Source organism: Pygoscelis adeliae, unplaced genomic scaffold (genome assembly GCF_000699105.1).
Source record: "Pygoscelis adeliae isolate BGI_AS28 unplaced genomic scaffold, ASM69910v1 Scaffold22, whole genome shotgun sequence".
Taxonomy (NCBI): Eukaryota; Metazoa; Chordata; class Aves; order Sphenisciformes; family Spheniscidae; genus Pygoscelis; species Pygoscelis adeliae.
The window spans coordinates 189,797-203,673 of NW_008824350.1; the positions used below are offsets into that span (position 1 = coordinate 189,797).

At 41.0% G+C, this 13,877-nt stretch overlaps 1 protein-coding gene across 1 annotated transcript in view; it reads right to left on the reverse strand.

Annotated features, from left to right (window-relative positions):
* Positions 1 to 1,332: 1,332 nt before the first annotated feature.
* Positions 1,333 to 13,877, reverse strand: part of MAP3K9 (mitogen-activated protein kinase kinase kinase 9) — a 68,141-nt gene continuing 55,596 nt past the window's right edge. Inside the window, exons 7-10 of the mRNA XM_009319177.1 lie at positions 10,099 to 10,252; positions 5,199 to 5,311; positions 3,094 to 3,909; positions 1,333 to 1,814 (exon numbers count right to left, since the gene is read on the reverse strand). Coding sequence (XP_009317452.1) covers positions 1,333 to 1,814; positions 3,094 to 3,909; positions 5,199 to 5,311; positions 10,099 to 10,252 — 1,565 coding nt within the window. The remainder of the gene's footprint in view (positions 1,815 to 3,093; positions 3,910 to 5,198; positions 5,312 to 10,098; positions 10,253 to 13,877) is intronic.

Genomic DNA, 13,877 nt, shown 5'->3' on the forward strand with positions numbered 1-13,877 from the left:
CAGAGTTAGGAGTTTTTACATATTTGAACAAGAATAAAGTTTTACATGTCTATAGTGCCTTTCACTCAAAGATCTCAAGGACTTTATACCTATTACATATGTCCCAACCCCTCCCCCCTGTGAGGTAGGTATTATTCCTATTATTTACAGATGGGGAAATTCAGGCACAGAGGTTACATTATTTGCCCAAGGTCACACAGTGAGTCAGTGACAAAATAAAACAGAATCCAGATGTTCTGATTCCTGTTTGCACAATCCAACTAGTAACAAGCCTCAATTTCAAAAGAGCCTTAAACAAGTATCAGTGTGCATAAGAACAGTCTTGGGTTTCAAGGGCCACTCCTAAAAAGCATAAGAAAGGAAGAAAACAGGAAGGGGGGGGGGAGAGTGAGGGGACACATAACTTACTTCTGCAAGCCAACACAGCTTTAAAGAAAGAGTTCCTGCTAATTCCCTTCCCAAAGCTGAGGCAGCTTGACTATGAGCCTGGGATACAAGGGGTGGGAAAAGGAGGCTGATGGAACCAAAGTGTGAAATAAAAAAGCAAGCTAGAGTAAACAGCCATACCATAAACCATCATCTTTTTGAAAGCACAGGGTCATAGAAAAATAGGGCTGAGAGGGACCTCAAGAGATCACTGAAGTCCATCTAACCTGCCTTGAAGCCAGGATCAACTACGCCTACTCGTTCCCAGCAGTCTAGTTAGTCTGTTCTCAAAGACCTCCATCAGTGGAGATGCCATGCCCTTCCTCTGCAATCTGTTCCACCTTGCACTATGAGATGAGCGAAAGAGGACAAGCGAGTCTAATATAGCTACTTCTGCTCCTTCAGTGGGGGTACCATGATTCCCAGGCCTATCTAATGATCTGAATACATTTCAGAGAAGGTAGTTTCCAGATATTTACTTGTTTCTGTCCTGGATTCCTTGGGAAAACATCAAACACTGGTGTCTGCTGTAGTATAATATTTGAGTTTTGAAAATACTGATTAATACCAGGATAGATACCAATATACTTACTGCAAGTGCCAAATCCTACAAGGTCAGTAACAAAGACTTTGATATGATAATTTTAGCTCATTGCAGATTCAAACTGCAATAAGAGGGCAGGGAAGACTACAGAAAAACCCCACGGCAAAAGTCAGCAGCTTGGAGTTGCCAAGTTTCATCCAACTGCAGACAAAAATCAGGCAGTCGAACAACACATCTTCAGCAGAGGCAGCACCATATGATCTCTGTAGCATCCCTCCATCTAATCTGTCTTCAAAGTGCATTCTCAGTGCAAAAAGTAGGATTGAATTTAGAGGGGCTCACTGTCCCCAGTGGATTTCATACTATGACCAGAATTCTTGCTTGAGTTCATATGCTGCAGCTTTGTGTGTGTTAAGTTCACTTCTGCATAGCGGAATGGTGCTGTCCTGGCTCTGCCCCTCAGCATCTATGTCCAACAGTGTCCGTTCCTCTACAGGAAGACCCACCTGCAAAGGAAGCAGTGCAGGCAGTCCAGGTCTCTCTTCTACAGTGCTGCTGCTACTAGCAAAACAAGAGTCCAGATTGCTTGGAGTATCAGTACTTGAACTGTTGGCAGAAGATTCTCCCTTGGCATTGCTGGGTGACACAAACCACCAGGGATCAAGCCGCTGCCGACTGGCTGCAGGACGTGGCCGGGGCAGGAACTCCAATGTCTTGGGTCTTTCCAGCGTGGGGTCCTGCTGTGCATTCCATCGTCTCGGGGTTGGAGGAAAAACAAGGTTGGGGTCTGGCAGGCGAGGGACCTCATTGGGATCTCTACTTGGACTAGGTGTTTTTAATACACCTATCCAAAACAAAGAACATAAGAGAAAAGGAAAACATGTTAGATGTCACTGCTAAATGGTTCCAACAGATCTTAGTTTATTGTATGCACACTGTGAAAACATTTCCAAAGCAGAAAGCCTCCATTCAGAGTCTACAAACTCTGTATCTTCAAGATTACACCAATCTGAAGTGAATAACTGGCTTCTTTATCCCTACACTGTTCTCAACATGTTGCAAGACACCTGTTTCACTGCCCTAGCACAAGCAGCAAGTTTTGTTCATTCTCTCATTTGCTTTCTTCAGTTTTCAGACTGGAGAGCACGGATTTGACATCCTACCAGAGGTGAGGACTCTCCAAATCCTTCGGAGGGCACACTACCCATTAACAGCTTGAATGGATCAGGGAGACACTTGCACAGCAGGACGTGTGACACCTGTTTGCAGCGAGCAGGACCAACTTCCTGGAAGAGCCATTTAACACTACCTACTGTGGATGCTTCCTGGTTTGTTTTTGTTTAGGGGTGGGGGATGGTGTTTGGGTGTTTTGGTTTGGTTTTTTATAAACACAACATAACTTTTAAATTTTCATGAATACCATTTTAATGAGTATTCTCAGCTGCATTAACCCACATTTTACTGCAGGCTGCCATTCTGCAGCCACAACCTCACATTTTGTTTTTACCATTGGGGAAAGTCTAATTAAATCAGATTTTAATTTATTATTCTAGTCCTTTTTTTTTTCTCTGAATTACTAGGGCAAGAAAACAGGAAAGCATTTTTTAAGTTATCAAGTCACAGCCACTCCTAAAGACTGCAACAGTGAGAACAATACCTACCCAGAAGATCCCTCTTGCTTGCAAAGGAATAAGAGCAACAATGGCACAGCCCCAAACTGCTTCAGAGATGCAGTTTTCACTGCCTTAAAGATCAGAATTTACTCTGAAATTGTAACAGCAATACAAACAAGCGTATAAAGGCAATAGAGATGGAATCCCGAGGAAGTGCTAAAAATGTGCAATATTTGTACTTTGGTACCATCTTTGTCTAACAAACAATACTACACTGTGCCTCGCAGCACCGGGGAGCAGAGAGAGTTCCTTAGCGCAGAGATGCTGGAACAGAGACCTTTACTGCATTATTCTGTTCATTATTTGTGTAAAGATAGCATCCATAAGCTCTTCCTGTGGGCTGGCCACCACAATGGATGCTGTATAAGCAACATGTTTACTTCCTAACAAGTAATTATAGCGTTTGGGTCTTTATTCTGGAGAGGAAAAGGAAGATGGCTGAAAACCTACCTGCTCCCAGGGCTCCAGTTAAACAGCTACTGGAAGGGCATCCACTGGTTGGGCACCCATTGACAACTAGTCCACTCCCTTTGATGGCACCATCAGAAGGTGTGCGCCTGTGCCCGCTTTGCTGCGTGTGGGAAGAGACCGTCACATGTGTGGGAGTCAGGGACTGGTTGGGGTCTTGTTTGAACCTCTCGATCTGGACATTGACTAGTGGGTTGGTAATGGCTGGCAAGGGAGCCTTGACTGTCACTGGGCTGACAGGCATTTCATACACCACAATCTCATCACTGTCTGAGCGCAGCAGGGAGCGAGTGGAATTACATTCCGAAATGGAAGACAGGGAAAGAAGGGTGAGGGATGTGGATGGCTCGCCTAGCAACAACATGGGATCCTCTTTCTTGAAGATCTTTCGGGAAGGTGGACTAGTGCTTCTGCGTGGGCGTCCAGCTCTCTGGAAAATGCTGTCACGCTTCTTCTTCTCTTCCTTGGGTGCCTCTGGCTCCTCCTCAATCAGCAGCTGACACTTCCCTGCTTCTAACAGATCAAAACCCAGGCCTGCAGCAGCTAGCACTGCTCCACAGCCAAGCAATGCAATCTCACATCGCTTGTGGTGGGAGCCACTACGTTTGAGGCTGTTGGTGGGTGTCAGCTGTGGGGTACTAGTAGCAGAGTTCACAGGGGTGGACTCCTCATTGGCATCACTAGAAGGGCCATCCCAGTCTTCATTCTTCTGAAATGGGATGCAGAGGTACGACTGATTGTGCCCAGGTGAAGGGTGCGCTTTGCCCTCCCCATTAAGACATTCGCTGTCTTCATCATCTAGAAAGCAAATGTAAACAGACTTTGCATGGATGTAATGTTTTCACTGGCAAATTTCACCATCTTACAAATATACATGAAAATAAGCTTCTCCTCAGAAGATGCAACTGTCCTCATTGCAAGCATCATTCACCAACAGCCAAATACTCACAGGCTATTGTCTCCAAAGCAGATTGTCTTGTTACTTATCTCAGCCTAACACTATCAAAGTGGAAGAAATTAGTGACACATTAATCTATTTGGGATCAATTGCAGAACAGCATTTCAGAAGCAATCTGTACCTCTGTCCTGGTTTCGGCTGGGACAGAGTTAATTTTCTTCCTAGTAGCTGGTACAGTGCTGTGTTGTGGATTTAGGATGAGAACAATGTTGATAACACACCGATGTTTTAGTTGTGGCTAGGTAGTGCTTACACTAGTCAAGGACTTTTCAGCTTCCCATGCTCTGCCGACTGAGAAGGCTGGAGGTGCACAAGAAGCTGGGAGGGGGCACAGCCAGGACAGCTGACCCAAACTGGCCAAAGGGACATTCCATACCATGTGATGTCATGCTCAGTATATAAGCTGGGGAGAGTTGGCCAGGGGACAGTGATCGCTGTTTGGGGACTGGCTGGGCGTCGGTCGGCGAGCAGTTGCATCACCTCTTGGTTTTTTGGGGTTTTTTTGTGGTGTTTTTTTTTCCTTCCTGGGTTTTGTTCCCCTCTCTCTCTCTCGTTGTTTTACTTTCCATTACAATTTATTATTGTTGTTGTTGTTATTATTATTATTGTATTATTTCAAATATTAAACTGTTCTTATCTCAACCCACAATTTTTCTTACTTTTGCTCTTCTGATTCTCTCCCCCATCCCACTGGGGGTGGGGTGAGGAGGGAAGGTGAGCGAGTAGTTAAACCACAATAACCTCAGATACTTCTAGAGTAAATTTGTATGTTTGGGAGTCAGGAGCAAAAGGTAGGAAAATTTTAAGGATCTCTCCTTGCAAGTGAAGGTGTAACCATGCTGCACATGTAACTATCATTAACAGGAAAGGAGCTGAGAGGTAGCATGGAGCTAGAGGGGAATTAAGAGAAGCTTGTTAGCTTGACAGATAAGAAGCACAAGCAGAGAAGTGAACAAAAAGAAAATCCAGAAGGAGAAAGTAGTTACTTCACAAAGAATAAAAGAAAAATGGATACCACCAAAATGAGAACATTACTGTAAGGTACCAGGTAAAGGTCAGGAAAGGAGAGGTTCGTTCAAACATGAATGGAAGTGGGGATGAGAATATAAAGTCCAGGGAATTCCTTTACCCATCTCTGCTAAGCTGGTGAATCCTGGAAAAGCAGGTGCAGTTCTCTGGATCTTCCCAAGGTTCGGTGCACTGGATGACCACTGTTTGTATCCTTCTACCAGAGCTTTCAGACTGAAATAGTAGAAAGATGGGAGAAAAATGTACCATGCTCACAACCAATTTTCATTCCCCCTTCTATATTCTCTATCGCTTTACTTTGGGTATGCATGTATCCATCTCTAATTACATAGATTTGAAGTCTTCCCACAGCAAGACATTTTGCAACATCTTTACAGCACCTTAAAATACAAAAAAAGTCAAAAAGTCCCCTCATTTGTTACACCATGGCAATCAAAAGACCTCTGCTGATAACCAACAGCTATGAATGCAGAATAATAGAAAACACCACTACAAAGATCAGATTTTCTTTTTAAACCAAGGCAAACCTACCATGGCAGGTAAAAAATAAAGTGCTTAGCAGGAGCAGGGGAAAATATCTCCAAAAACATTTCCATGTGAAATACAAATGAACAATGAAAGTCAAAGATCACCCGCTGGGACAATAATATGCTGAAGTCATCGTAACAGCGAAGTCATGCCTTTATATTATAAAGCCCAACATTTCTCCTCTAAAGAAAACACTGCACTGAAGTACAGTTAAAACCGTAAGTTCTAGATTATGGAAAAACAGGTAACTAAAATCATAAATCATGCCATTGTTTCTTTTACTTACAGACAAAACCACCCAAAACCCACAAAAACAAACAAGTGAAAAACCCCAAACCAAATTCCTACTTCGACATCACCTCCATATGTCACAAGGCACCCAAGATTATTAGTAGTCCTCGTTCATAGGTATTTATTACCATCATCCTATTTGTTCCCTGCAGTACTTTCATGACATCAGAAAAAAACTTTAGTAAGCAGCACAACTTTCTGACATAAGCACTTAGCAAAGTTTTATTGTTCAGTTATCAACACAGTCTGAACTGGGAGATTTCTGGTGCCTTTCTCCAACCTCCAAGGTGAAACACGTTGTAGTGTTGGTGAAAAGCTAACATACACCTAGGATAGAAATTGAATGAAAGGTGTAAAAAGATGTATGGATAGTCTGAATGATCTCAACTAGACACACAAGAGCATCGACTTGTTATTGAAAGAACAGAAAACTTCGGAGATGAGACCTCTTCCAGCTCCATTACTAACTTGCATTGTTCTTTGATAAGACACACAATTCATTACAATCCTTCCCTTACAGAGAAAGAAGGATATGAACATACAGAAATTATGTCTCATGATTCTTATTTTTTCACCAGAATCACTCTGCATTTCTAAGATGGCTTCCATTGCAGGATTTCAAAGTTTTGTATCTTTTTTTTTTTTTGCCTTGGTATGTATTTTTCCTCTATTCTCTACCTAACTGGGATGCCCTACTTGTCACCAAACTATATTGCTATAGCAAGGTCACAAGGCCTAAACTTGATTCAGCACATGTTCAGTTGGTTGATGACCGTGCTATAGGCATTACACTAAAAGTATCCTGTGCAGTTCTCAACTGTCTTGAAAGTCCATCATTTTCCCCCCATTAACCATTCTGGCACATGCAGTACCCTGCTATGAACTTCAATCCAGACAGCACAGTGCTGAATCCTACTTGTCAAGACATACAACCACACAGTTTTACAACAGAGATGCAATTCAGTGTGTGGATCTGTTCTGATTTACTCCCTCCATATTATACTCAGCTATGCAACACAACCCACCAAATAATGTATGTTGTATCTAAATTATCCATGTGTAGAACATGCATAGTTAGGATAAATACTATAAATAGAGCAGCATATTAAGGGAAAGTTGGTGAGTAAAACCAAACCATGTTAGCAGTGTGATCACCTCCAAAAGTAAATGTCAAAGCTCCTACAATATGGGTAGACAACTATTGAGGAAGGGAGCACTTCCATGGAGCTAGGAAAACATATACTCTGTTCTCTATATGCAGAGATAGCAAAGTTGTAAGTGATAGGCAGCAATAATCTTCAGTTTTGCCTTCACTTTACAGTCATAGTTATCTAAAGGGTCTTGGCAATTGCCCTTTATTGTACAGCAGGACACAACAATTTAGATTGCTTCCTTATGATTTCTCAGAGCAATCTTCCCTTGCAAAAAACAGACTGAAGATTTGCTGTTACTGACAAAAGCTCAATCTGAACAGAAAGATAAATAGCTACCAGAATAATTTCAAGGCCTGCTACATTCGCCTCAAGGTTCTAAAATCTTCGTCCTTCCCTTTTATTTTTCGCTCCTTCTCTCTCCCCCCCAAATTACAAGCAGACCCTGAAGACCTGTGCAGAGGATAGCTGTACATCCTCTTAATTAGACAGTAGTGTGCATTTGAAAACAATTCAAAACATGCTGACTTAGAGTACATTCCTACTACAGCAGTATTACCTGTTACTGCTCCAAGGAAAGAGCAACTGGAATGATTTGAAAGCAGTAGCAGCAAAACTGTATATTTCAGTCACCAACATGACAATTCAGGAACCTAAAGACTTCTTACCTGTAATCTATTTAGACTAAATAACAGGAAGGTTATTACTCTGTTTGTTGTATTATGGTTGAGTTACTGCTCTGTTGCCTTTTTCTACTGGGAAGTCAAAAGCACCTCTCTTCAGGAGTGATAAGGTGACAAGGCTTATTTGCTCAGCAAATTGCAAAAAGCTTCCCTACAACTGTAAGACAGCATCTGGTGTCTTAATACCATTTTGTAACACCATGTTGAGGCATTAATACAATACTGTCATGAATAAAAAGTGTCTGTTCCCAGGCTCACCCCTATTTAGCTTGCAAGATTTTAAGAGATAAATGCTAAAGGACTATGACTACCCCACATGCAGTGTCACCTTCCGTAAAAATCAATACCACCAGCATGAAAACTTAAACAGGGTAAAGATCACCCATGTCATAGTAACAGTCAGACTAATCAATGCCAAGTTTAAAGACAATTAAGACTTCACCATATATCCTTGAGAATATACCACAAAATCACAACTGAACTGTCACAACACTAGTCCAACATAAAGCTTCATCCAGTCTCTGCAATTCAGCACAGCAACCTTCTGCGGCTGTGCATATTCTGTATGCTCAAAGATAAATGCAAAAGGGTGAATAATCACTGTATAATATTTTCATGACTGCCTTTACTTGGTGTTAATTATAGGTCAGTTTACTCATGCTAGAGAATTTCATTGCAATTCCCACAATGTAATTCTTGCATAAATTTCAAATTACCTCCTGTGGACAACACATGGAAAGTGATAAAAAAGATGAAGATTCAAGTTCCCTTGATCAAAGAGTCATGTACGCAGCTGGAATAGCAGCACTGCTGCTACCAGTACAGTGTCATGGAGAAGACTTGAACTGGACTTTTCTATCCTAAATTTAGCTCTTCACTTTACCCCAATTTTTATCCCCCTACCCTCTAAAATTAGAATTAAAAAATACTAAAAATAGCAAGCACTATCTTTTGAGTCACTAACATTTACTGAAACTCTGCTCCCTTTAAATTAAAGTCTGCAGTCTGGCATGACTGAGTAGTTCATTGTATGTTAACCATACTGCCTTCTCAGAAACACTATCATGTTTCAGATACTCTGCAAAATGCCATAGCTGTATTGAGTCTCCCTGGAAAAGGTGACAAATACTGTAGAACATCTCAGAGAGAACAGGACAGTTTTAAGAGCAACCATGGTTAGCAAGCAACTCCTTTCCAGCTGTCTGCGCCCAAAAGCAATTCAGTGCTTCAGACTGTACAATAATGAACAGAAAATTGAAGAGCTTTATTCCCAGAATTCTAAGAACATGATTTCAAGGCAGAAGTGTTTTTCTACCAGCTTCAGTGATCTCCTGCCCTTTTATATAATGGCTGTAAAGTGTGACACCTGTTTTAATTCTGCAGAATACTATACTTCATCTATAACATAGGTAAAGCATAGGCAGCAGTCAAAGAAGCTTCCTCCACACTGCCCTGTTAGCATGTCAAGAGTACCTTCGATGGAGAACATATTTTAAGGTCATTAGAACACTTAGATCCAGGCCCTCTTGCAGAGGCCTGCAATAGTGATGCATTATGTAAACATCTATTTTCCAGGAATTTCACACCTGAGCACATAATACTAAAGATAAATTATAACCAGTTATTTTATTTTCCCTGTTTAAAAATATGGCAAGGGTCAAACTATCAATTTAGCAGGGGAAAAAGCTTCAAACTCCACTAAAAATCACAAGGCATTCAAACCTCTTAGAAGATCAAAATACTATGTTTAACACAGCATTTCGACAATGATCCATTGGAGTCCTGGTACAAATAATTCACACATAAAAAAAAAAGAAGCCACAGAACAAGAATCTATAGAAATAGAGGTACAACCTGTATCTGCTAAAATCACTTTCAGGATGTATTCACTCAAGGTACGTGTCCTTTTCAAAAGCCTAAAGAGAAGATATTTGCCTGGCTCTATGGGATACTTTTTAAATAATAACATTTAAGACAAGAAAAAGCATAGCTGGGAGTTGTAAGAGAGAAGTAGTTTCAGATATGATATGAAACTACAGAAAATTGAGCCTGAAAATAAAGAAAAGCTACTAGAGAAACAGTTTTGCACAGCTAAGAAGTTCTACTGCTTACAAATACACATAACAAGGTAATAGCAGACAGTGAAAGCATCAGTCAGTGCTGGATCTCTAGCAAGGGACTGAATGCAATGCAGTTTTGTAATCTCTTCTGAATCTTTAACATCTCTGGTACAGCAAGTAAGTTTGGAAGCAGAAGTGTTTGCAAGAGGATAGGCAAATCTCCTGTGAGCCAGCTCATAACCAGTTTTAGAACCTGGAAACCAGTCTGGTTCCAGGCCCTCTCTTACCCATCTTCTCCTGCACCTAGCTCCTTGTGACAAAGTGAGCTCGGTCCCCAAGTGCGTCCCTTTTTCTTCTGGCCTCTCTTCTCTTCTTCCTCTCCTTCCTCCTTTGGAAGGACTGAGCTTCGTCCCCACGTTTTACTGCTTTCAGAAGGAGTCACTTCACAAGTGGGAAGAACAGTGGAAAATGGGAAAGAAAAACAGATACACAAATTAAAAAATTGGTTCCATAGCAACATAAAGAATAAAATATAGGCCAGAACAGGAATAGTAATGAAAACATCCATTCAGGCTTCTTTCCCATAATTCTAATCATTTATCAACACAAATCTAACAACCAGATCCCTTCAAAATTAGTATAGATAGGCTTTACAGCTTTATTCCATCACTGGTTTCTCTTTTAGAACCACCAGTTTGATACCAGACACACAAGTGTCATGATATTCAATACAAACATTACACATTAATTAACATCCCTTTCATACTTCTAATACATGCTTGTCTGCCTAATTCTGTTTTATTTTGGGAACACTATTTTCATGACAAGTGCCCTTGTTTTTCTTTCCTTCCAACAGTAACTGAATCCACTTCAATAATGTTTCACAAATCTATTCTGCAAATTAGTATTTTTAAAAATTAACCTGTACACCTAAGGAACGTATTTTCTATACAATCAAACAGCAATATTTCAAGAACTTGGGTAATTAAGGTTTGGACTCCAAAGAAGGTGATACTCCCCCCCATCACCAACACACTCCATTTTTCTCTCTAAATGCATACATGCAGGGCACAAGGCAAACATTTTAGGAACTTTTTTTTTTTTTTACAGTCCTGTCCTAGATATGGAATCTTGGCATCTTACCACGCTGATTAGACTGCACATTTCCCAAATTCAATACTACATTGAGCTCCTTACACTGTATGGCCCTGAGTCTGGGAATAATGGTAGGGCTTGCAGGAGGGCTGGAACAGCTACTGATCAAGCTTTTCCTTTTATCCATTGTTGGAGAAGCCTGCACAGTGAATTTATGCTGGAAATCTGTTTATCAAAAGAAAAAGAAAAAAAATCAAGACAAAAGCAGAAAGACACAGTTAAAATTCTTTTTTTGATATAAGAAAAAAGAAATAATAATTTATGGTAACTTTCAAAGAGCACAATTTACAGGATCTATGTAGAAGTGAAGTTTTACAGCTAATTGCTATCCCCCGTCATACATGCAGTTACAAAGACCTCAGAACAAAGAGGTGCGGTCACACTCATGAAGGTATTTCTTCTTAGTGTACGTGTGAGATACATACACACATAGATCCCCATGTGTTGACTGACATTTATGCCAAAGTATATCCCTGTATAAATTCCTTTCACCTTATCTCTCAGTTTCTTAATCTGAGCAAACCCACCAGCAATAGATGTTTACAGACCTGAAGAAAAGCATAATTAACATGCACGTTTTATCATCATTGCTCTTCTGAACAGCCAATCTCTCTCAGAAAACAAAGAATACAGTGTAAGACATCATCCTTAATGATGAGCCTTAGGTGATTTACAAAACCCACACTTTTATTCTTTTACAAATTTGAATCTCCATACAGAATCTGCAGCAGAAATGCTAAGGATTCAATATTTCTGAAAATCACCATCTTCACTCTTAAGACTGACTTCCCTGACACCTCACCAATATTTAACACTTTTTCAAGGAGGGTGGTATTAGAGGTCACTTGTGTGTTAATATGAGTTCACATATGAACTAGCAATGTAGGGTTGTAGTCTCACAGCTATCAATGTATTTTTGGTAATTTTTAGATTGTTGCACCAAGAAAATCAGTAGATTATGGTTTCTGCTGCAGCATTATGTAAAATATTCCCAGAGCGAGAACCTCCACCATTTTTATGTACATCCTTTATTAAATTGATCATTTTGAGTATTAACATGTTAAACTGCAACATCAACATTTTTATGTGAACCATATTCAGCCATTGACTAACAAACACGTAACACCTCAAATTTACTTCTAGCCTTCATACAGCATGCCCCAGCCTTGAAACTTTGGGGAATGCTAGCCACAAGAGCAAACTTAGTTTCTTGATCCCAAAGAGGCATGTTTTTCCCAAAGTACATCCAATACTTTCTAATGCGTAAGTATCAGTAGAAAGGAGCTACCAAAGCTACAGGTTCGCCTGTTCCTCCCATTTCACCTGACACAGCCTAACACGTCACCAACCTGAAGGCAGGCTGATATGATTGCCATCTTTTAACTTGAGGCGGTTCCTCTTGAACTTTCCCATGCGTTTCTTCACCCGAGGCTTCTCCTGACACAGCTGGTGGATGATGATGTTGAGTTCCCTTTCCAGGATGTCAATCTCGCGTTCTGCCAGCTCCTGTTCCCGCCTTCGTAGCAACTCCTCATGGTTCTTCTGTTCAACAGCAGCACGAGTCAGCTCTTCTTCCCATGTGCGCAGCTCCTACAGGGAGATAAGAAAGGAGAAACAAAAAGCTACCTTGTGACCTGTGGGTTAAGACTAACATTACCTATTCTGAAGGTACAGCAGCAATGACTTGTGCTCACAGCACTGCTAGTGCCACTGTTTAAAGGCTCAGCTGAAAGCCAAAAACCTAAAACAATCCTCAAGAACTTCTACGCTTGCCATTCAAGGCCCTTCATATCAGTATTAAAATTTGGACATCGGCACTTGTGAGGCCACACCTGGAATCCTGTGTCCAGTTCTGGGCTCTCCAATACAAGACAGACATGGACATACTGGAGAGAGTCCAATGAAGGGCCATAAAGATGATTAAGAGACTGGAGCATCTCTTCTATGAGGAAGGGCTGAGAGATGGGACTGTTTATCCTCGCAAAGAGAAGGCTTGGGTGGGGGAGAAGGGGGATCTTATCAGTGTATATAAAAACCTGAAGGAAGGGTGCAAGGAAGATAGAGCCAGGCTCTTTTCAGCAATGCCCAGTGACAGGACAAGAGGCAATGGGCACACACTGGAACACAGGAGATTCCCTCTGAACAACACTTTTTTACTGTGAGCATTACCAAGCACTGGCACAGGTTGTGGAGTCTCCCTCCTTGGAGATATTCAAAAGCCATCTGGACATGGTTCGGGGCAACTGGCTCTAGGTGGCCCTGCTTGAGTAGGGGAGTTGGACCACACGACCTCCAGAGGTCCCTTCCAGCCTCGACCACTCTGTGATTCTGTGAAAAGGCACTGAATCCTAAATTCAGTGTCATGAGAAAAATATGCTGGATATCTGACATGAACATGTTCACAAGAGCCATTGAAGAGTACCATGCATATGGGAACCCATTTTGGAAGATTTATTCATAACACTGAAAAGAATTAATCCTTGTTTTCCTGTTCAGTACCTATGTTAACTTCAGTATTGACTTAAACTGTTTAAAAATAACCTTGCCATCTCATGCATCATAAAATAGCAAAAAACACAGCTCTAACAAAAATGAATGAAGAAAACATCATCAGGAGGTCATTCCCATCATTTTCCGCCAAGCATGGCTGCTCCTTAGGCATAAAGATGCATAAGGCAAACTTTTCAATCTTTCCCTTGTTGACAAAATGAATCAACTGAAACTGTCCTTGAGATCACAAAATGTCTTCTCACTGCACTCCTCTCCTCTCACCACAAGGATATAAGAATTCAGCACTCAGAATAACTATCTCCAGCTGGCTAATTCCACTGCAGAAGGTAAAAACCGAAGAACTCAAGTTAAACTTCAGATAGATTATCAGACAGATTTCAGTTTAGATTTTTTTTTTTTT